Below are 23,599 nucleotides of genomic sequence, written 5' to 3'. Positions count from 1 at the left end.
CAAACTGCCAACAAAAAAAAATGACATGTTTAATTGAGCACAACGTTTGCTTTATTTTGCTGCCTACAAGCGAGAAAAACTTCAAAAAAACATAGTTTCTTCGTAACGCCCTAAACATACTGAAAGCGCTGTATCCGGGATGCAAGCGCGCAAACTGCACTGTAGCTCGTAGACTGCCGAACAGAACGAAACGGAGCGACGAGAAGCTAGGAAAAAAACAAAAAAGGCGTCTCGGTAACGGAGAATGCGTCAGCGACCTTTGTGCCGGTTCAGACTCGGAAAGTGATTATTGCGCAAGCAAGTACGAGCTTTTCATCTTTTTCTTGCTTGCGCCTTCCTACAAATTATAACCTCGCAATATTGAAAAAGCACTTAAACCTGTCAAGCTGAATGTGTTACACGCAAAACTCGCGATCACCACTTTACACATTCATGAATTCATGAAAATCAAACTCGTGTTCTGGACAGAAGAATTGCGTGGCAAAAAAAATACATTTGTGCTTCACGTTTACATAAAGCAACGGTACTATTTGGATGAAATTATGTTTACGAAACATGGACAATGGAACTATGTTACAGAAGATTTCTGACAAAATAAACTCGCTGTTTCTTGTCAACATCTACACAAAGTTAAACTAACTCTTAAAATCCAACGATGTTTTTATCACCTGCCACTAGAAAGTACTTCACGCAGCCCAACACTCCAATATATAACATGACTCATTCACCGCATATGAGAAAAAGAGTCCAGTCAACATAAAAGTTACATTCACTGATTCACACGGCTTCTCTTGCTCAGCTCTTTCAACCCAAACGACAGGAATTAACTTTTTCCACCAATTCGCAGCGGGATTCCTTTTAATTGCCCTAGTGGCGCGATGCCCCACATACAAGCTGTGAGGCTCTGTAGCGTCGCAGGCCAGCGCAAATTGTGTTACGCAAATAAGATTTATACTCGCTTTGTTGCCTGTGGAACCAAATACCCTTAGCAGCGGGTGTTGAGGGCAAGCAGGTTCAAATGACTGCAAGCTTTCAATATTATTTGACTTGTCTCGGCGGTCCGAGTCTCGACTTCAAACGATGTATTGCGATATCGTTAACCATGCGTCGATACATAACTGGATTTTTGATCGGGAGAAATACGCGTTATGACATTTTCGCGAATTGTCTTCACCAAATAACAGAATAGTTGCTGACTCAACACTAGTTGTCTCACTGCGCAAACAACACCAGCTGTACACATGCAAACAAGCAAGTTCAGAAATGGATCAAATACGACCGCATTCTGCAGCAGTTAAAATTTGATGCATGTCACACACCTATCTAAATTACATTCAACTAAACCAGCTGCTACGATTAATTGTTAACTATACCAAGGGACCTGGCATGTTGTTGCATAACAAACTCAACCAAATCACCTTCTCTTGCATGACCGCTACTTTTTGAATACTTGTGCTGACAAAGATGCCAAAACTAACGCTGTGCCGAAAAAAAATGGCTGCACCCAAGCAAACACACATCAGAAGAAACGCGAGGTTGCGGCTTGTTTCGTTGCAACACTTCCTGCATCCAATTAACACCTCGAAAAAGGCGCGAGACGCAATCAAGCCTGCGGGTTTGCACTTTGGAGTCCCATTAGCTTCACATCAAGAGGTGTGTTTTCAATATTTGAAACTTTAAAGTCAGTAAATTGTTACTGATGCTGCCAGGCATATTTTATTGCTTAATACTGCTCTTCTGGCAAACTTTATTGTATTTACGTTTCTCGCATAATAGCCGAAACGTCGAGAAACGTAAATACAATAAAGTTTGCCAGAAGAGCAGTATTAAGCAATTTAAAGACATTTTTTTAATATGTTCGAGCACTACATAAAATTTGAGTCTCATGCAGGCAATAAGCACGATTTTTGACAAACAAGTATTAGTATTTGCTGTTGTCCATTACTAAAGCTTGTTTTCAGATTAAAAACAACAATCAGTCATATTGTCGAACCCACGCAAAATGGTACAGACGCAGTATATATAACCTACAGTTTAATTGCAACTTTCTTATAATCCAATGTAACCTAAATTTCAATGTTACATAAAACGTGATGTTCAAGGGATAATAAGTATTATTAAAGCGATGAGCTGCTTTGCTTTACCACGAGAAAAGTTTTAGCGCCATGCTGGGCACCCCTGAAAATCAGATTATCTCAGTACAGGCGTTAAATCACTCGGCAGCTTACTTCAATATTGACCTAAATCCCGAAGAGTTGAGCAAAAACATTGGATTTAACTTTATTGCCTACCTTAAAATCATGCAGTAAAGTACACTCTACTTTCCCACGAGAAATTTCCAACTAACCTTGCTGAATTTCAAACCTGCATTGCAAAAAAAATGAAGTTCTGTAGGATTCTCTGCTCAAGGCACAAATGCATTTTCCCGCTTCCACTTTTACGTAATGTTGCGCAACAAACACCTTTGTTATTTTTAGGTGGTGGAGATTATAAATGAATCTTCTGGTTTTTCAAACAGTGCAATCGTCAAACAACTGGTTTCACGAATACCATGCAGACCGAACCATATATTTCAAATTCACTTGGATACGACTTGGATTCATCAACTAAGAATGGAAACGTGAGGATTTGTGGCGCTTTCTGTCTTGAACGAACAACTTTTCAAAACTTTGAGGATACCATGTAGAGCAGTATTGTACATCATTCTTATATTCCGTGTTAAATGTACTTAAATAAATCACAAGCATTTCCTCACTGCATGCATTTTATTGTTGCTGGAAGCATCACAACCTAACAATTTGGGCCGCTCTATGTTAAAATAATGACATATTTACTGGAATAGATTCTGTTCATTTACAACAAGACTTTGCACGAGATATGCTGTAAACGTTAGCCTTTCTGTCAATTAGTGACAGACATTTGTGCTGTAAACTTCTCGTTTGGTCACCATCAACATGTTCCCTTATACAAACACCCAACGAGGTCAATCTTAGTCGTAAAAACACTAAAAAAGAAATTAACTGAACTAGAGCAGCATCTTGCGGCAAAATTAGTTTACGTTCACCCGTGGTCATTGGACAAAAAATGCAAACGCTCGGTTCATAGATGAAATTTCTCTTTTGGAAGATTTAGTAAAGTTGCCTTACCGAGCAATGTTGAGACAAAGTTGGTGCAAAATGAGGGCACACTGCCACGTGCAGTGCCCAGTATATGGATGTGAGTGGAGATGTTTCTCGTGGAGGAGTTGGAAGAGAAGACGTGCAGATTATGATATCTATCCTTACGTGCGTTCTATCCACCAATCACATCTACGAGAAGAAGACAGGCGTTGGCTCTCGACCGAGCGCTAAGCATCAGGAGGGCGGTAGAGGGCGTGACGTCAGCGATGACGTAGTTTGATTCACCTATCGAAGCAGATCAGCCAATCAGCGATCGAATACCGGACAGCATGAACCATCTCTCACATCCGTTTGAGAATGCTTTAGTTTGTTATATAACGTTGCTGTGAAGCAGATAGTGTTTAATTTGTGGTGCTCGCTTGTGAAGAATCCTTAGCGCCTGAGCGGATTTTTAATGACTGTGACAACACTGTTCGAAATTGGAAGTTATAGTATTTAAACAATTGACTGGTTGAAAAACTGAATGGCAAATATTTCTGTATTAATTTTCAGTGTAGTGTTTTATCCCTCGATTTTAAAATGGTTACATAAATATCACATATTTATGCGACACAAGTTTAACGAGTCATAACATGCTGCGTCAATGGCAGTGTGCTTATTTTTTGGTTAAGGGAAATAGTAACCCTGTGTTAAGACGCATTTTGAAATGACAGTCTCCTCAAGTCATTTGGGATTAAATCGTGAATTTTCAAAGATGAACTGAACTATAGCGTCATCTTGCGGTAATTGGAAAGCAATTGTACAACCACTTGCAGTCCATTAAAAACTAAAGTCGGATGTGGTGCGGTATCGGACTGCAAATAAGTTTGTTTCATACAGGTGGGTTGACCGTGTCTTTAGTGCTGGTGAATGCGATTTTATAAGGGTTTTTCTGAGGCATGCTTGATTCAAGATACTGCGGTGTCATATGCTGGTATGCGAAAGTAGTAACTCTCCCTGTAGTTTTGAAGAATGTCATTTGGGTATATTTGCCACAGAAAGAGTAAACAGTTCTTACAAGACATAACACGCAACAAAATGAGGGCACACTGCCACGTGCAGTGCCCAGTATATGGATGTGAGTGGAGATGTTTCTCGTGGAGGAGTTGGAAGAGAAGACGTGCAGATTATGATTTCTATCCTTACGTGCGTTCTATCCACCAATCACATCTACGAGAAGAAGACAAGGGTTGGCACTCGACCGAGCGCTAAGCATCGGGAGGGCGGTAGAGGGCGTGACGTCAGCGATGACGTAGTTTGATTCACCTATCGAAGCAGATCAGCCAATCAGCGATCGAATACCGGACAGCATGAACCATCTCTCACATCCGTTTGAGCAAGCTTTAGTTCGTTATATAACGCTGCTGTGAAGCAGATAGTGTTTAATTTGTGGTGCTCGCTTGTGAAGAATCCTGAAAAAAATGTTTCATTTGGTGAATACCTTACATAAATTGGATAGGAGCAAAACGTACACCTACATATTTATTTTTAGTAATAAGATTTAACCATCAATTTTTTGTTTTACACGTCATGTTTACGCCAATATCAGTTATTTTTTTTTTACAAAAACAAGCTGAATCACTACTTTACGTATCAATAAAAGTGCTGACTCACTCAATAGTATATGTTTGCTTTTGCAAAATTTTTTTGTCATAGCCTACTTTATCGCTTATTAACGATATAGAATATGTGAGATGTGATCTGTATGCGAGCATGACGAGCAGCAAGATCAGACAACTTCGCTTGGAAAAGCGCTGTCGAACATTTGAAAGAAATCCTTTAAGAGAAAGTTACAAACCGAGGTTATGCGAAACAGAAGCCATTGCTCCTATTTGGTCGCTCTTCTACAGACAGAACGAAGCCATATTTTTTTCACAGTCGCGGTGTGAACAAACACTGGTATTTTCAGTCGAAAACAAAGATAATGTAAGTAGCAGCAAAAGTGGAACACGACGTTTTGGCGTATCCGGGTTTGACGAATTTTGGTTTTATTATAAAGATATTCCCGAAGGAAAGAGACATTTTTATGAGGTAATACAGGATGGTAAACCTTGTCATTTATACTTTGACCTTGAATTTGATCGAACAGCAAACAGAGATAAGGATGGCAATGCAATGGTCGCCGTTTGGATTCAATATGTTTGCCACTGCATTAAAACAATGTTTGACATTGATGCAAATGAAGAAAATGTATTAGTGTTGGACTCAACCACCGATGCCAAATTTAGCCAGCACTTGATTTTCCACTTGCCTTCAGCTGTGTTCAAAAATAATGTTGAATGTGGGTGCTTTGTCCACAAAATTTCTGCAAATTTGAAAGCTCACTTATCAGCTCGAAAAGGTAAGGACTCAACATTTTCCTGTTGCCCATCTTTGGATTATGACAGTTTAATGACCAAAAAATCAGATGGGAGTAAAGTGTTGTTTGTGGATGAAGGTGTTTACACAAAAAATCGGAACTTTCGATTGTTTATGTCCAGCAAGCTGGGTAAACTAACTGAGCTCAAACTGTCTCCTGAAAGCAAGTTTCCAATAAACCCTGCACTCAACATAGGGACATGTTGTTGCAAGTATCATTACTGTGACTCCAGTATTTCTAAGAGAAAAAAGTTTAGCAACTGCAGACTTAAGCAATCTTCCAGAGAAAAATGTGTGTTTATGGCTTCACTCATTTCCAATGTTTGCTCTGAAACTGAATATAAAATTATCTCGATTTCAACAAAACGTGAATCTTATTTGACACTGCCCAAGCAAAACTATGCACAAAGAACTTCAGGCTCAATGGACAAAAAACTATCGCCTGAAGCCCACCAATTGGATGATAGTCATTTTAGGAGTCTTGCTGAATACATAACGATGCTGGTGAAGATTAACAATCCAAATGGTTATGTCAAGAGATGGACACATTTTCCATCAACTGATGTAATACTTTATGACATTGAAAAATCAAGATACTGTCATAATGTACAAAGGGAACACAAAAGCAACAGAATCATGTATGTAGCAGATCTCAAAACTATGCAGTGTTACCAGAAATGTTATGACCCAGATTGTAGAAACTCAGACTACAGATCCGATGGGGTACCTTTTCCTCAAAACATCGCTGAAGTGTTTTCCAACTCCAGTTTTATTGGTGATAATGAACTTGTTAAAGCAGTGATAACTTTAGAAAGTAAAATTGAAAGCGATTTAAAACCCCTGTCAGTTCCACGGAAGGAAATTAAGAAATCACCCAATGAGTTGGAACAGGTTTATGCAACAACAAAAGACGTTCCTACAATGTTTGAATCCAACCAGTGCGAGAATATAATTTCTCAAGACAACTGCAGTGTGTCAGATATGCAGCTTTGTATTGTTGCTTCCGAACTTGAAGCGTTTCAAGATGAAGAATTGGTCAACCAGATATTTTCCCTTTAAATTTTTTTTTCTGCTCCATGTGCAATATTTTTATAAATATTATGTATTTTATGTTTTGCTTGTTATTTTTAGGTGGTTATATTAAAAAATAAATATAAACTATGGTAAGGATTTTGGCTAATGGCGAAATTGTACAAGACGATGACCCAAGAGTGCAACAAAGCAACAACAGTCCAAGAAATCGTTATGTAAGAATGCATAAAAAATCTAAAACAATGTCATTACCACAATATCTTGACAATAATATTTACTTTTCATTCAAGGGAACTGTGAATCATGATGCCAACGATGACCCACAGCATCAAGGCCAGCCCGGTGTGTTCAACAACGGCGACAACGGACCCACTATATTTGACACCTGGAATCAAAAACTATTGGAAATGGGGATTCCCCGTTGGAATGTGGGGACCCATGTGGTTGAACCTTTAATGACGGTCATGTTTATAGTGGTGCTACTCTTCTTCGGTTTGCAAGGATTATTGCTGCTTGGATTTCTGTATTTTGTTGTAAAAATGAGCCAAAGATCCACCGCAGGCGCCACACGCCAAAGACCTGGACCTCCGAGATCGTTAGGTTCGGGTGGTGGCAGGCGTCTTGGAAGGTAGTGTTGTGGTTATGTCACCCGCCATTTAACATTTGATACAATTTTAAACAAGTGCACATATTTCCGAAAGTATAAAAATGTGTATATACCACCTCAAAGTTTCTGCAATAGAAATTTGACCCAAAGTACATGTTGTTAAGTATGCAAACATGTTTCTCTCACAATCTTTTTAAGTTTGTAACGAAGCAAAGCCAAATTTCGGATCTTGTTACAAAATATAACATGTGCAATTTTTTCATTTACTTTGTCGTCGCTAGTGGGTGCTAGAGGTCACATCCTTAACGCTTACCAAGCTTATTGGCAGCATTGGTCAAGCGTCCGACCCAAATATCTACAAGAAATCCTGATCGGGATTCGTGGCCAGAGTATCCTGGGTTCAAATCCCTGTGTGGTCAAAAACAATTTAAACTAATTTCTTAGGACAAGATCGCATTTAGGATTCACCGGCCGAAAATTCGCCAAACCTCTGTAACATCACGCAGGCATTACTATGTCATAGAGCTTATATATGTAATACAGCTTACAGGTATGTGGCAGTTATGTTACAGCATGTCGACCACACGCACATTCAAATCCCCCGCCATTCTGATAAGTTACCTAGCATACTCCGTAAATTATAAATTAACATTCGTGTGTATTGTTTTCTTAATACAAACGACTATTTCAATGCTTTTTCACGAACCGGAAAGCGGTAAACTGTCGTTACCAGGCAACGGGCGGTTGCAAGGAGGTTTATGCAACATATGCTCACGTATGAGTGACGAGACCTCACACGTAGCAACGATGATGTGAGTCAGCCACAGTGGGCGTAAGAGCTGTATTAACGGCAGTACACAAAGAACGTGGCCTGCCTAACAAAGGGCGACAATAAATTGCACCTCCCAATTTTACGTGATATAAAAGAGTAGGCGCGCCTATAGTTGAGTTGAGAAAGGTCACTCGGGCACGGCGAGGAAATGCCATAGAATGTGAAGGAAGTGAAGCGTTACGCACTCAGCCTGGGGAAAAAGTGTTCGGCTTGAAGCGTGACTGGACGTTTAAAGTGCGGATACTATTGGCAACGCGAGCACGGTTTCTGACAGCAAGTTGTTGGATGTAATCCGATTTCCTGCATTACGAAAAGCCTCAAACGTGCATGGTATTATGAGTAGTTAAGTACTGCACCAGGGTTTAGTGATTGGTTATCGCTCGCTACCAATATATAGTAAGATTTGTAGTAGCAATTTTAGTCTGTTTCAATCACAGACCATTTAGGTGTTAGATTTCAGTAAACCGCTCAGTATATTTCGAACTGATTAACAGCCCGTCGAAGCCATTATACCAGCGAACGCTGCACGTGGTAAGAACTGCAGGTCAATCGCCAGTTCACGTGGAAAGGTAAATAGACGAACAATAACCTCGGCTGTCGTATTTTTGGATTTATCGATTTTGCACGTTGCGCCAGTTCTTGTTATTTTCAAGTATAATAGCTGCAGCCTTTGGTCGTCACATTTCATTCACTGTTGCTTGGTGAACAACACATTGTATCTCACCAACAACCGTTCATGATACGTCAGATAATTAGTAACTGGTGCACCTATTGTGGGTTGGCTAACTTCACCGAAAGATAGTTGCAAAAGTCACATAGCTAATAGGCTTCAAAACTTCGAAAAGTTCCCAGTGATAAGCTTAACACTTTTGTCAGCTGGAAGTTTTAAATTTATATTAACTACGTATTGACTTCCAAATGGCTGTTGCATAACACAATGGCGATGTAGCTGTAAATGAGTCTTTATAGTGGCTTTTTATTGTGACCTCAGTTGTTTATAGTGGATTTTACTGTAGTACTCCGATTGTCAGGGTTTTTTTATTGATTTTGACTGGAAATCATTCGGACTTTACAGGTGTAAATCTTTGTTTTCTGCGGGTAGGGAAGTACGAAAATAAGTTTCACAATGCGCTGGAAGTACATCTTGTTGCTGGTAGCTTTATATTTCATCTATCTTCTGACTGGGGCTGCCGTGTTCCTGGCCCTCGAGTTCGCTCACGAGGAACGGACTTGTAGCGAAACTATGGATGAAATTCAAGCAGCTTTTGACAAAGTAACTTCAAATATATCCGGGAACACCTCATTTACTGGCACTGATCTTCGTAACTTAATAAGGGTAAGTCGGTGTGAATATTCAAAAATGTGTTTGTTATCACAGTATATCTATTCCAAACAATACTAATTATAATGCTTCTGTTGCTGCCAGGCATATTGTAATTTAATACTCTGTTCTTCTGGCACACTAAAAACGTAACTTTATTGAACGACGTTTCGCCTGTCAGGGACTTGTTGGATAACAGGCGAAACGTCGGTGAATAAAATTACGTTTTTAGTGTGCCAGAAGAACAGAGTATTAAAATATTAATTATTTCACTTTGTAAGCCTTGATATTGGAATTTAATTTTGTATTGCTCAAAATAAACATACAAGGTAGACAAAATACATGTATGTCAAGGCGGGATCGTCGCCGTGCAGTATATTGTTTTATTTCCTCATGTTTCAATATATTACCATGGCAGGTAATTAGAGAAGCGCCAGCGAACGGTGTCCAGTTCAACTCAAACCAAACACCAAGTTGTTCTCACAACTGGAATTACCACAACGCATTTTTCTTCGCTGGGACTGTGATCACCACAATTGGTAAGTTGATCGAATCCAGTAAAGGTTTGTCTCGATATATGTCCAGTAACAAACAAAATTTCGTGTAATTCAGCTTTAAGTGTGATCCGGATCACAACGAAATAGTTTTATGAGTGTGTATAAAAGATACTGTACTTTTACTGGTGTGTACAGAGTGTGTCTTCAAATAGTTGGGATGAAATCGCGTGAAGATTCTCTTTGATACTGATACCTCTGATTTGTTACGTAAGACTTCATCTGATAATAATGATCTAATAGAAGCAGGATGACAATTTCCACCGGCAATTACATCTGGTCAAAAAACTTATCACTTATCACAGTGCAAATAACCAAACGACAAACCATTAACAACCGTTAAATTACAATGTAAATATCACAGTGAAAAACGCACTTGATATCCCCAGGCTATGGGAACATCAGTCCCAGGACTTCCGGCGGCCAAACCTTCTGCATCTTCTACGCCGTATTGGGGATTCCACTATTTGGTATCATGTTTTCAGCGATCGGAGATAAGTTCGCGAAGCTTTTCGAGCATGTGAACAAGAAGTTGGAATCCAAGGCAAGTTTACCGCCAGCGTTTTGCTATCAAGTGCGAACTCGGGTTTTTGATATTTCCTCGTGTTAACTTCTTTTCAACCCAATCCTTGCGCACAAAATACGATGAAATTTTAGCCTTTTTGGGGGATCTAAAAGTTTCAAAATTGTACTTTTATTGGAAAATTCAGATATATGCAATATTACCAGTACGAAGTTATTGCGCTGACAATCTAAAGGCAATAGAAGTCGCTACTTCTGTGATGATAAATTAACGTTATTTTTAGGTATAGATATGTATAAATATAAACAAGCGTAGTAAAGTAAAACACAACATTATTTCTCTAGTATTTATTTTAAAAACGCCGCACAGAAAATATATGAAATATTTCCCACATACCGCAATGCTGTTTTATTTAAACCATAATCCCATAATTACACGGTGCTCATGGACATACGTCCGACCTTCTTAACTCCAACTTTTAACACACCACAGGTCGAACGACGTCGCTTACGCAAGTTGATCGTTGTTCTCATCACCGCTACAGCACTCGTTCTATTTTTCGGAATTATTCCAGCCTTTATTTTCACTGCGGTTGAAACGTGGACCTTCCACGAAGCCTTTTATTACTCCTTCATCACGCTCACCACCATCGGATTCGGTGATTTTGTCGCAGGTGCGTGTGACGTATAACATAATTGTACTTGTCCACATGAAGTTAGTTTAAATGAACACAGCAGTGTTTCCCCACACTGTTTTGTCCCCGGACCCATGCAAAGGTTATGACAAAGTAACCAAAAAAATTCAAATGAACAAAACTCTTTGGTCGGATATTTTCACCTTGTTCTTACGCCTTTGTTGCCTAAAGGTTTTTAACGCACATGTTTAGTAGTTTTTGATCAAAAACAAGATAGTTATAGCTCATGGAACCCTTTATGTTTTGTCACTAAAACCCAGCGGTCCCGCGGAATCCATTTTAGGAATCGCTGTAATTGGAAAATGGAAATTTGTGTTGGGAAAGGATAAGCAAAACCAAATGGTGTAACATGCTTAATAGAACAATCACAGTTCAAATAATGATTGACATGGTGTATTGGTTGTTTCGGAAGACAATTGTGGTCAAGGAGTATCCTGTGGAAATATCGATATATCATGTCCAATATTTACACTGTGTTGTTTCTGTTTCGCAATAACTATAATTAAAAGGCAGCATATGCTTGGGTTAAATTCAGTTAAAAACACTCAAGGTGGTGGTGCAAAGTTTTTTTACATTAATGTGGAATAATGAAGTTTGTGAAAATGCTCATAGACGTTACGTTACAAGTGTTTACACCGATAGTAATTAATAACGACTCCTTGTCCATAAATGTGTTACATAAATGGGCGTAAAGCAATGGCGCAGTACCAGTGGAGTAAGACGTATTGCTTACATTGTGTGTCAAGGTTGCCAGAGATGCCTTATGAATATTCAAGATCCTCAAATAACCACACAACTCCGCACTAAATAATATAAATAATTAAACTAAAATAAAATGTACACCTGTCATTACAAAAATACGAAAAGCATGAATTATTGGTAACAAAACTATCACTCTGTTGTACGTGTTTCCAAGATGTTTTGTTTGGAAAATTATTACCAAGACGGGCCGTAGAGTTATAGTGGGCTATGTATAATTCCGTTGCTGTTGCTGCCAGGTACATTATATTTTAATAATCGTTACTCCGATGAAGCCCAGCTGTTTTGCAAGTAAAACGTGGGATAATAAAAGTCACGCTAATTGTGCCAGAAGGACAGATTATTAAAATGAAAATAAAATTATGATTATTCCTTACCTTGTGTGATTTGGTTCATTTTTTCAGGATCCAATGCCGACAAAGACTATGGAAGCATTTACAGAGTGGGCGTTCTCTTTTGGATCCTGTTTGGATTGGCCTTCATGGCGACCGTTATCAGTCTTTCCAGTGATGCCATCAAAGAAAAAGGTGAGATTTTACCTCAGGTGTCATTACGCACGCCCTGCATCCAAATGAACACCCCTGAAACTTGAACCCTATGTTATCCTGCGTATAAACTTTAATTATTTCGGTTACGTTTACTGGAAAGTTGGTGTATGTATCAGGTTCCGATATATGTCAAGCTCATGTGACTGTATTCAGTGTATCGTGTTAATAGGAACTTATTTACCTAAAATGTTCTATCCAAATCTAAAAGGCTTATTTGGGTTCAACGGTCGATACATTTTGCTTGGAATCCTTGACTAGAGGGGGTCGCCTTCGTATGTGACGCAAGAAAATTCGGGGAACGTGATTTCTTCGCGTAAAACGAACAGAGCAAGGCTTATTGACAAACCCTCCAAAACGCACGACGTCAGAAAAACGACACTCTATCGACCGCCGTGAAACAGAAGGCAGCCCGCGCCCGTTGAGATATCTAAGAAACACATATTTGCCATACTGAATGTATGTGTACAATGAGCCTCGATGAACTGACGCTCGGCCGTTCACCTTTGCATCTGTTATCACGACGCGCCTTTCGCCGCATTCATATTGGTTTGCGTATTTACCACGCAACGTTTCGTTCCTGCAAAATACTTTTTTGTTCATAAAGATTTTGTGCTTTAAGGCGATTATTTTTTTTTAATGCAAGGAGATTGTAAAATTTTTCCGCCTGTCCAATTGGCGCGAACCCAAAAGAACAGGATTGTATTAACCATTCACTTATGGTAGTATAGTAGTTGTCAACCTTTTTGCGCTAGAAGAACAGCAAAATTTTAAACAACTTACATGCGCCCAAAGATTTTGTGGGAATCAAAATACAGAGAGCAGAACATATTATTGACAAAAAATAAATTGAATAAACCTAACATGTGCGCTTCGCACCGCATGAAATTCCGCCCGAGAGCGCCGTGTTATGAATATTCATTTATTTCCACGCAGCCGATAAACGAACGAACAAAAAGTTGGACGACGACGAAGAGGGGAATCCCCAGGTGCATGCCAACGACGACGCGATGTTCGAAACCACAGCTGAGGTCGGAAGGACGAAAGCGGACTCCGTCAACGGCGCGAACTCTACCGAGGCCCCCGAAGTCAGTTAATCGAAACCTGCAACACGATACTTAGCAATGAAGAGTGACCTCCACAAGCGGAAATGGAAAATTGTCACGGACAATAAGAACTGCTCCACATTGTATATCGTATAGTTATGCTCTCCGCAGTGATGCTTTAACGATTTAACTCAGTGATTCTCAAGCATGTTTGTCTGCTCTCCGCAGTGATGCTTTAACGATTTAACTCAGTGATTCTCAAGCATGTTTGTCTGCTAACTGCAAGGTTATACACAGTAATTTGACAAGAAACCCGCAATAAGTCACAACGTTAAGTAAACATTAACAGCTGTCAGCTGAATTGCCGTTGTTTAGGCTTTGCAACGTCAAAACGAACAAACTACCAAAAACTTTGTTTTAACGTGCGGTCAAAATAGATACGTACGGCCATTGTTGTTTCCTTGTGATGCGCCGTTGTGGGCTACATGCAAGCTGTTAAAGTTGCACCACTGTGTTTGTTTCTTATTAAACTAATTTTAGGAAATGGAAAAGCGTTTAGAAACATTTCATGGAACACTACAAACTGTATGAAGGGTTTCGCGTAATCTGCATTACAAGAATTTTCTAGCTAGCACATTATGTACGTTGCTTGTTTTGTTGTTGTGTCGGCATTTGGTATTTGATGTTACCATACTGTGCATGCCCTGATCCATACATTCCTCTTATTGCTTTCAAGACCTTGCAAGTTATAATCTATGCCTGTTCCGTCGCATGTGCAACATTATACTGTCGTTGTCATGTAACTTCTACTATGTGACAACATTTGTATCCTGAATTTCGTGCTTACATCGCCCAATGTGCTGAGTTGTATTCAGTGCATTTTATTATTGCATTCGCGTCAAGCACTTGTACGACAACGCCCCATATGTGCATGTGGTGTGCATGTATCACAGCGACTTATTTTTTCAACTTGCTATTTGACTGGTGACTTTGTGAAGCCACGACATTTTTATATCCTTTAACTTATTCTTCGTATATATTTTTTTGCTTGTAACCTTTAGATTACCGTAATTCGAGACCATTAAACATTTCACGAGAATTAATACTCGCATGATGTGTAATAAGAGATACATGGCTTTGTATGGGCGTCCCTTACAGCTACGTGGCACCAATCAACAGAAAACTACGCAATGCGCCGCTGTGTTTAATCCTAGATGAGTAGATGTAGGGCAGCAACAGAGACAAAAAGCATTTGGTAAATTTAGTAGGTGACAAAGTGACGTAACAATGAGTGATGGAATTTTACACAATACACAATATACACAATAATAATATAACTTCCATTGTAAGTATTCCACAGTTGGTTCAAACGGTTTCCCACAAATAGTTTGGAATCTTTTTGGGGAGATTTTCGATCTGTGATCTGCCGCCAATTTTGCATCAAACCATTTTCCCAGCAGTTTCACTGAGTTGTCATAACAACGATGCTCGTCGATTTCCATGAAATTTTCGTCTCGATCCGGACGTCTCAGAGATGGACAGCATCCTCACCTGCTGTTTCCTCTCCGCACACCTAAACCCACCCTGCCACAGTTGTTAAAACATCATTTGATGACAAGTAGGCGTTATAGGCTGCACTGTTGAGACCTCCGCAAGAAGTCATGTTGCAATACTACAGTTGTGTGTTCGCCCTGGTCGTCGGTTTCTTCATGGCCGTGAGACAGTGGAGAAAACGACCGAAGAATTTCCCCCCTGGACCGATCGGTTTGCCCGTGGTCGGGTCGGCCTTCAAGCTTCGAAAGAGAGCCGAGATTGCTTTACAGGTGATTTTAAGCTTAACAATAAGCGTGTTTAGCCTGTGCGTTTGTTTGGACCATTTGCATATATACGTATATAAATGTTCGAGCTCTTATTTTAAATATATGTTTATATATCTGTCGTATATTTGCTTGTCATGCAAAATAGTGTTAAAGTGGTATATATTACTACAAAAGTGGATCACATGTGCAACAGAATAGGCCGCAATACACCAATACGGGATTTAAACCAATTATTTTTAATACCACCTGTCACGTACATATTGCTGTAAATTTGTATGTGAGTTATTACATACATAACTAACGCATGACGCACATAAGAGGACAAGATTACGAAGATAGTCTTGCTTACTTTTACAACGTCGTCATGACGTAAACACGCGAGTTGCTTCTAGTAGTTATGACAAGTTTCCACCTTGTAAAACACGATAGCAAACCGTCGAGTGTTAGCGTTTCAACTCGAGAATCCTGTTCTGCTAATTTCAATTGAAAGTGATGCGAAGCGTGATTGAGAATCCGTTTTCAATTAATATCCGGTTTCCAAGGTTACGGAATACAAGAAGAGTCTGTAGGGGATAAATTCCGACCAAACAAAATCATTTTTAATTATGAGCAATCTCAGTAGGATGCACCTAGTTTGTTGCACAACCGATGACGGTAATTGAATTGTCACCACAAAGTCTTTGTCTGACCGTTTGGCCGGCAAAGTCCTCTAAGAGTCACACCCAGCTTATGGGTCGAATCAGTGGCAATCTGTATGTAGCCACAGATATCTTATTTAATTGTTTAAAAACGTAAAATTATTTGAATACTGTTTTATGTAACGACACATACCCTTTGTTGGTCTCCATAGCCCCATCTAGCGGCGTGCAATTTTTTAGGAAATGAGTCACAAGTACGGACCGGTGATGGGTATCAAAATGCTGTGCAACTTTACAATCGTCCTTAGCAGTACAGAAGCCGTACAGGAAGCTCTCGCTAAGAACGGGGCAGAATTTTCTGGCAGACCCAACAGCATTATGTTCGAAACCCTCACTAATATACGAGGTAAGTTTTGGTAAATTTGGTGCAGACAGCATTGGTACACATGAGGCGTCCAATCAAAATTGTTGGAAGCAGACCCTTTGTTGTAGTGTCGGTATACTTTGTTCTGTATACAAAGGGATTATTATGAACATAGTAATATTTCATGGAATGGCATGATTGGCAGGATCGCCCCACAGCGCAGGTCCTTACTTGACAATCACAGATATCGTATCGAGATCATTGGGTTCACAGGCTTCGTAGCCCTGGCAACCTAAAAACGCTTAGGCTAGAAACATTGTAACGGTATGATACCGATATCGTTCGCCAGAAAAGCAAACAAATAGGACACAGCACTCATTGGATTATAACACAAGCCTGCCACGTGTCACTCGAGAGGCTTGCCACGTGTCACACAATCAATATCACTCGAATTCTTGTTGCAGGAGTTGCTGGAATCGACGGACCAAAATGGAAAGAAAACAGGAAGTTTGGGAATATTGTGATGAGGAAGTTGGGAGCGGGGAGGGTGGTTATGGAAGAGTGGATCGAGGTAGGTGTGATCCCAGTGTAAGAACGGACAACATGTCAATCAAACTGGGGAGAAAAAGTCGAATCTAAATCTTCTATTCCCGCTTTTCGTACTTTTATTCGGTTTTGTAATTTACTTCATCTTTCCGACTGGTGGATCGAACGAGGATGGGTGAAAACAATTCACAAAGAATGATGATCAGCGTCAATGCAATCTGTTATCTGTTATTTAGAATTTAAAATTCCACAGAAATATTAATTTCGCGTTGACAGCATCGTCAGTTTCTGTGCTAAAGAAAGAATTAAAAAGTGTGGGTGAATTGTGACTTTTTGCAGATGGAAGCCGTGTGCCTCTGTGAGGAACTGTCGACTTTCTCCACGAAAGCATTTAACATCAACGTGAGTTACCTATTGACTTAAATGTAATTTAACGATATATTTGACCAGATTATATTTTAGAATTCTCTAAATCAGTGCTTCCCAACCTTTTTCAGTTCGCGACCCACTTTTAATGCAATTTTTATTGTGCGACCCACAATGAGATATGACCAAACGAACAAAAAGCAATTACAAAGCAATAATTTCGTGATCTAATAGAAAACTGTAACATTCAGAAATGCTTCGCGTCCCACCTGAAGTAGCTTCGTGACCCACCAATGGGTCGTGACCCACTGGTTGGGAAGCATTGCTTTAAATGACCACTGCAAGTAATGTCAGCAGCTTTTTTGCCATCGTAAAATGCGAAGATAATTGCGTTTGCAAAGGTTTTAATAATAATGTAAACTTAATTAATGCAAAGGCTCGTACTGTATAATTCTTCAATGAGATATGACCCCTAAAATAATCAACAGCTTTTTCGTCAATGACAATTTTATACATCATGATGTGTTTTTACTACACCATGTGATATTTTGTATTGCAGAAGCTGATCATGCATGCAGTGGCGAACGTGGTTTGCAGGTTGGTGGTGGGGGAACGTTTCCCGTATAATGATGCAGAATTCACATCAGCCTCTCGTGCACTCGTCGACTGGTTCCAGGATAATTCCAACAGTTTTATGGTGAGTCGACCTGTTTTGCTGAGGTCGCCACGAGACTGCTTCCGTGGCATTTTCCCATGCTTTACCGTTTACTCCAGCAGCGTTGCAGGGTTAAATTACGGTCGCTGTAAGAGGTTTTTCACATCGTAAATTAAAAACAGAAAAACAATAATTTAAATCGAGTCTTTTTATTCAATAAATTCAAAGCTCTCATGGCAAAAGTAATTTACTTGGTCGACGATTCAGTTGTTATTCAACCGACCTTCATCAGGACAAGCACGTAAACGCAAACACGACGATAAAACTAAACCGTAAAAAAGGGGGTAAACTATTTTTGCCAGAAGAGTTTTTAATTTATTGAAAATTATGCCTGGAAGCGTCAGCAACAAAATGTTTAAAGATTTTTTTTTATTATTTCAATAAGATATGACCTGTAGATTTTAGAGGTAAGAATAATGATTGGATACCGTTTAGCAAAACTCTCAACTCATAATATTTTAATAAAGGTTTTGATCTTGGCTCCATATCTGAGGCATGTCCCGCCCTTCAAAGGTGTGGTGAAAAGCCTGCACAATTCCCGGGAAAAGGTACAACACCCATTTAATATTTCATGAACGTTGAATTTGTATCGTCCCGATTTTGGATGGGTGTACTTTAGGTTGGGACTTGAAATTAATGGTTACACTCGGATAATAAGTAAAGCCTAAATGACCCCAAGATTTACTGAAATCGCAGCCAAACTTGATCAAACACACTTTTTTCACGTCTGAGCGGGATAAAAATGTTTAAAGGGGATTGTAATTGTTTGTTACGATGGCTTGTGGCAGTGATTTCCAACCTTTTTGTGGTTGCGTACCACTTGGAGGTATATAACATATACGATGGCTTATATATTTAGGTGGATTATCGTATATTGCTACTGCGTTTTGTTGCAGTTGTACGGTCTCCTGAAGCCTCTAATTGACAAACATCGCGGCCACCAGGACACGTCTGAGTATAGAGATTTCGTCGAAGCTTATCTGCAGGAGATGGAAAGGACGAAAAATGATCAAAACTCGTTTTTCAACGGTACATGTTTTCACATCACTACAACCGCACTACGCATCTTTACTTTATGTCATCAGATACTTTATTTCAAGTAACCATTAGAAAAGCAGCATCATGGTCAGTGGGCTGTAGATGTTAGACTCAGTCACCAACTGCGCTGATGATACTTTAAAAGATCGAAATAGCGATATGTCTGTAGGTCACTAACCACTAGAACTTAAACCAAATTCGATTGTATATAAGTTAGTCACAAAACTCGAAACCTGCAGTGATACACACCAATAGTTTGTGTGCGAGTGTATTAGTTGTTTTCAACGCCTTTTGACGCGTAAATATCGAAATAATACGAATTAATAACTTAGCCGACAGTGCAACAAAACATTTTGTGCAGACGACGATCTCCTTGGATACGTGCGGGATTTTTTTCTAGCTGGAACCGACACGACTGTAGCTGCTCTGCGTTGGACTCTCGTGTATCTCATCAACCGCCCTAAGGTCCAAAGAAGAGTAAGTTAGCTTGTTCGGAAATTTATTTACCGCCTTTCAAACACCGCAAGTTGTCTGACACTAAGTTTTCAAACATGATTCGCTTGTGTCAAAATAAGTAACATCGCATGGTAAATCCAAAAAAATATATCGTCAAGCCCATATCACATGTAACTTTACGAAAACAACTAGCAGTTTAGTATATCCAGGTAATATAGCCCGCCAAGCCTCGGTAAATAACATAACGCTGTATACAGATTCAGACAGAAATTGATGAGGTCATCGGACCTGATGGGCACCCGAAAATGGTTCATATGGACACCATGCATTACACTAAGGTACAGCACGCATTTAGTTGTCATATTCAGTGTTTTCGTTGTCATTACCCAACTTACAGCTAAATCCCGTCGATATTTTAAAGGCTGTTATGCACGAGATGTTGAGAATTCGAACACCCGGACCGCTAGGTGTCGCCCACAGGGTGGTAAAGGACACGACACTAATGGGTTACAGCATACCCAAGGCAAGGACAACGTTCTACAATTTTCCATGTTAATGTGTATAATTAGCACGGAAGAAAAGTACTACTTGCAGCATAATATAATGTTGTTGAACTATTTGTTGCTGCTTTAGAGTTTAGAACATGTTTTAATAAGCGTTCTGCCATTATTATAAATGCCACAAACTGGAGTTTCAGATAAGTGACGTATAACTATATTGTTGGTTTCCAAAACAGGACACTCAAGTGATTCCGAATCTTTGGGCAATTCATCACGATCCGAAACTGTGGGAGGACCCGGAGAAGTTTGACCCCGAACGTTTCCTTGACAACGATGGAGAGTTCAAGCCTTCCCCCAACCTCATACCGTTCTCGATTGGTCAGTTTCACTTTACTTAAATCACAATTGTTTTTTTTATGGTCTAAAAGGTTGTTTTGACGCCAATCTACATGATATTTTCAGAAGAAACTTTAACTTATGTTTGTCGTGTGTGCTTATTGCGACAAACAACACGGCACAATGCTTGTAACCCACGCCACCATGTCACAATTTATAACCCTGGAAATCTAATTTATAAAGCTCTCAGTGTTACCACCAACAGAAAATAACAAAACTCTTTTTCGAAAAAATTGGACAATCCGCAACCAATAAATCTCACATTGAGACGTTTTTAGAGATAACGTGATATTGTAGGTGAAACCCAACCTTTACAATATAATTCCATTACTTTCAAAGCAAAAATTGGTGTTATAGTTAGCCCTATGTAGCTAATCATGACCTCCTACACTGGTATGGCCCTGTACTGCACACCCCCTTTAGTGGGGTCTGGGTGGGGTTAATAACACATACGTCTAAATATGCGGCATAACAAGACAGTTTGTGCCACCAAGTGAGTTAGAAGTTAAACCGCTTTGTCTTAACAGGAGCTCGTCACTGCATGGGGGAGGTGATCGCTAAGATGGAGATGTTCTTCTTCATCGTCGTTCTCCTCCAACGATTTCACCTTAACCCGGAATCGGACGACGCGGAACCAATCACCGAAGTCTGTCACAGGTATACTCTTGTCTCCATAGTAACCTTTAAATTTGACACCAAGCCAGCGTTGCCACGAAGGCCTTAATCAGTTATTGCTCACTTTGATATGAGCAAAACCTCCACAGAACGATTCCTTATTATTTAGAATTATGCAACATTTTATAGGAGAGGTCGCCAACCCATAGCCACTCACACCTTTTTGCACTAAACTGAAACTTACTCGAAGCCAAATAAAACGTTTTAAGTTGGCAGGGCTTGTGTTGACCCTTTAATCCACCAAGCACCAACATTATTGAAACAATGACATTGAAAAGTGTTAAATGTTGTTTCTTTTGCACATATTTTTCCCCCAAATGAGCTTGTTCGTCTATGTGGCCACAACAGAGGAAAGAGGTGCCTGTAGCACTGGAGTTATGGGTTGCTGACATCTGCCCTGAGATATATAGATTACTCGCGTGGCGCGTCCTTGAATTAATTAAATTAATATCAGTCAAATCGATTTGATAGCAATTGTCGCTCACGTTAGATCAAAATTTCCCCATTAAACCAGACAACTAAGATCAGGTGAAACCGTATGGTTGTTTGTTAAAGAAGTTCAATCTACTTGTGCGTCATTTGCTTTAAAAAGTAACAATTAACCGATGCAACCCCACTTTCTGTTATTGAGATAGATCTGCTGACCCCACATTGTTACCACGCGGGTAAAAGGGCAAAAGTAGCAGCTTGAATAACATACGGGATCGAGCAGCACGATACAGTTGGCTGAAAAACGAATGCTTAGTAACGTAAATTCGTCGAATTTATTTTCAAATTACAGCTAGAAAATAATGCCTTCAACCAAATTTTGTACTTAGATCTAAAATAAAACAAATATTGACAAAAATGTTAACAAATTTTAACGTTTTTAACAAGGACAGCAGCAATTACTCGTTAAAAACAACACCAATAAAACGAAACGTTATTTTTTTTCTCAGATCCGGTCAGTTTCTGATACCCCCGGAGTTCCACATGACCGTTTCCGATCGCTTCATGCGTCCCAGGTCCATCAAGAGATACAAGGAAACAATCTCAGCCACTAAATAAAGTGACGTCATAATGCCGTAACAATAAGTCTATTCCATCATTACATGTACATAATCACCCGCCAGTACAATGGCTGTCTGTCCAATTAGTTTTAAAGTATTCTGTATTTTTTGTTATTTTACTAAGGGTTAACGTTGCATACAGAGCTTTATCATAAACCGCACATTTAATGCCAGTGCAGTTAATCATTACGCCCATTAAACAGTCCCACGGGAGGGTGTACTGACGTAACACTGTTGACTGTGTCCCATTTTAAACGGATACGGCATTGACGCGACCGGAAAAATCATTAGTACGTTTTAATTCGATCGTCACTTGTGTGTTGTTGTTGTGTTATCACAAAGGTGAGTAATGCGATAATTTGAGTTTGTGTGACAATACCTTTGTTGCCTTTAAAGTTATATGTATCTGAACTGGTGATTCTGCAACAGATACTATGCGTTAAAAATGTATGACAAAAGGTCGCTCACCATGCTTGAAACAAGTTTTATTTTAAATGGTTTACGCTTACTCATTCTTCCTTGTTCAAATTTCGTCTGTTAATTTGCACATGTATTTTCGCGATACATACGCTGTCGGTTCATTTGTGTTTTAATTTTACCCACATTAGATTGCTCCATTCCAAAGTATATGATTGGTTTTTACGCTTTGATCTCCAGAAACAACAAATGCAAATTGTTACGTAACACCTGATGTGTTGTGCAAATCGTATGATACGTTGCTTTTGAACATTTGAACATTTGTGTTTAAGTTATATAAACGGTTTGAGATGCAACAGATGTTTGAGCGTAGTGTGCGTAATACCCAATCGTTAAGTCAGGTCGGTCTTGAAGCACCAAATCACCGAATGACTCATAAAATCCAATGAAATCATTGTATTTTGCAAAAACTACTACGCAGATGAACAAATAACACAAGAAATACAATGACATACGCCCATAAACAATAAAAGTCATCGATTTATGTCCACACGCATAATGAAAATTAATTTATTGTTGACATCTGCTGTCAAACAGACTTCATCGCGCAGCCTTACGTCAGACATTGGTCACGCCATATTGTCCGGAAATTTTGCTCACTTAGCCAGTTAAAAAACTTTATTTGGTGGCTTAAAAAAATCGACGCAGGTTTATTGTCAGAATGGTAAAAGTTATTACAGAAACACGTTGGCACAACGGGATGTCGAAATATTTCAGTGCTGATTTTGCTGAAATAAAAAGCGGCCATACAACTTGTAACTCTATCAAGCAACGTCCACAAGTAGTTTACATTCGTATGAACTTTAAGGTAGTTTTACAAACAGAACTGCTAGAGTAGTTTTGCAACTGTGTTTCACCATATGTACGTAAAGTCGGGCTATATGTCATTTATCCGTGGGTGAAGCATGTTTTTTTCCAGTATGTAGCATAGAGCTTTCCACAAACTGCATTGGTTGATCGCCCACACGTTGCATCACAAACTTTGTTTATAAAAAGGTTTCCGGTCGGGGGAAAGGTTGGGGTACTTCTTGTATTGTACCGATGTCCTTTGCAGGGAAAAAAGTTGTCACGCGTGTGTTCTAATTTGCCGTGTAGCAGTGTAGTGGCGTGATGTGCAACAGAAAGTGATT

At 39.5% G+C, this 23,599-nt stretch overlaps 4 protein-coding genes across 4 annotated transcripts; all 4 read left to right on the top strand.

Annotated features, from left to right (window-relative positions):
* The first annotated feature begins 4,822 nt into the window (after positions 1 to 4,822).
* On the top strand, positions 4,823 to 6,647 carry LOC145894156 (DNA-directed primase/polymerase protein-like). Its single transcript, XM_082982631.1, has one exon. It carries the CDS (start codon positions 4,872 to 4,874, stop codon positions 6,573 to 6,575), a length of 1,704 nt encoding a protein of 567 aa, XP_082838757.1. The 5' UTR covers positions 4,823 to 4,871; the 3' UTR covers positions 6,576 to 6,647.
* LOC145894157 (protein FAM241B-like) lies at positions 6,646 to 7,417 on the top strand. The gene is made up of 2 exons (XM_082982632.1): positions 6,646 to 6,763; positions 6,839 to 7,417. The coding sequence occupies exons 1-2, from the start codon at positions 6,677 to 6,679 to the stop codon at positions 7,178 to 7,180; spliced, it is 429 nt and encodes a 142-aa protein (XP_082838758.1). The 5' UTR covers positions 6,646 to 6,676; the 3' UTR covers positions 7,181 to 7,417.
* Positions 7,418 to 9,069: 1,652 nt separating this feature from the next.
* On the top strand, positions 9,070 to 14,500 carry LOC145894692 (potassium channel subfamily K member 10-like). The gene is made up of 6 exons (XM_082983330.1): positions 9,070 to 9,323; positions 9,727 to 9,847; positions 10,252 to 10,406; positions 10,878 to 11,058; positions 12,243 to 12,365; positions 13,320 to 14,500. The coding sequence occupies exons 1-6, from the start codon at positions 9,114 to 9,116 to the stop codon at positions 13,478 to 13,480; spliced, it is 951 nt and encodes a 316-aa protein (XP_082839456.1). The 5' UTR covers positions 9,070 to 9,113; the 3' UTR covers positions 13,481 to 14,500.
* Positions 14,501 to 15,043: 543 nt separating this feature from the next.
* LOC145894853 (cytochrome P450 2J6-like) lies at positions 15,044 to 22,671 on the top strand. Its single transcript, XM_082983515.1, has 13 exons — positions 15,044 to 15,252; positions 16,128 to 16,293; positions 16,716 to 16,822; positions 17,137 to 17,199; positions 17,723 to 17,860; positions 18,346 to 18,426; positions 18,775 to 18,907; positions 19,278 to 19,393; positions 19,630 to 19,710; positions 19,794 to 19,895; positions 20,109 to 20,250; positions 20,796 to 20,925; positions 21,882 to 22,671. Exons 1-13 carry the CDS (start codon positions 15,091 to 15,093, stop codon positions 21,988 to 21,990), a joined length of 1,530 nt encoding a protein of 509 aa, XP_082839641.1. The 5' UTR covers positions 15,044 to 15,090; the 3' UTR covers positions 21,991 to 22,671.
* Positions 22,672 to 23,599: the final 928 nt, after the last annotated feature.

This window comes from Ascidia mentula, chromosome 3, assembly GCF_947561715.1.
Source record: "Ascidia mentula chromosome 3, kaAscMent1.1, whole genome shotgun sequence".
In the NCBI taxonomy this organism is placed as follows: Eukaryota; Metazoa; Chordata; class Ascidiacea; order Phlebobranchia; family Ascidiidae; genus Ascidia; species Ascidia mentula.
The sequence above is the reverse complement of the archived record's forward strand: the minus strand, read 5'-3'. Positions and strand labels throughout refer to the sequence as shown.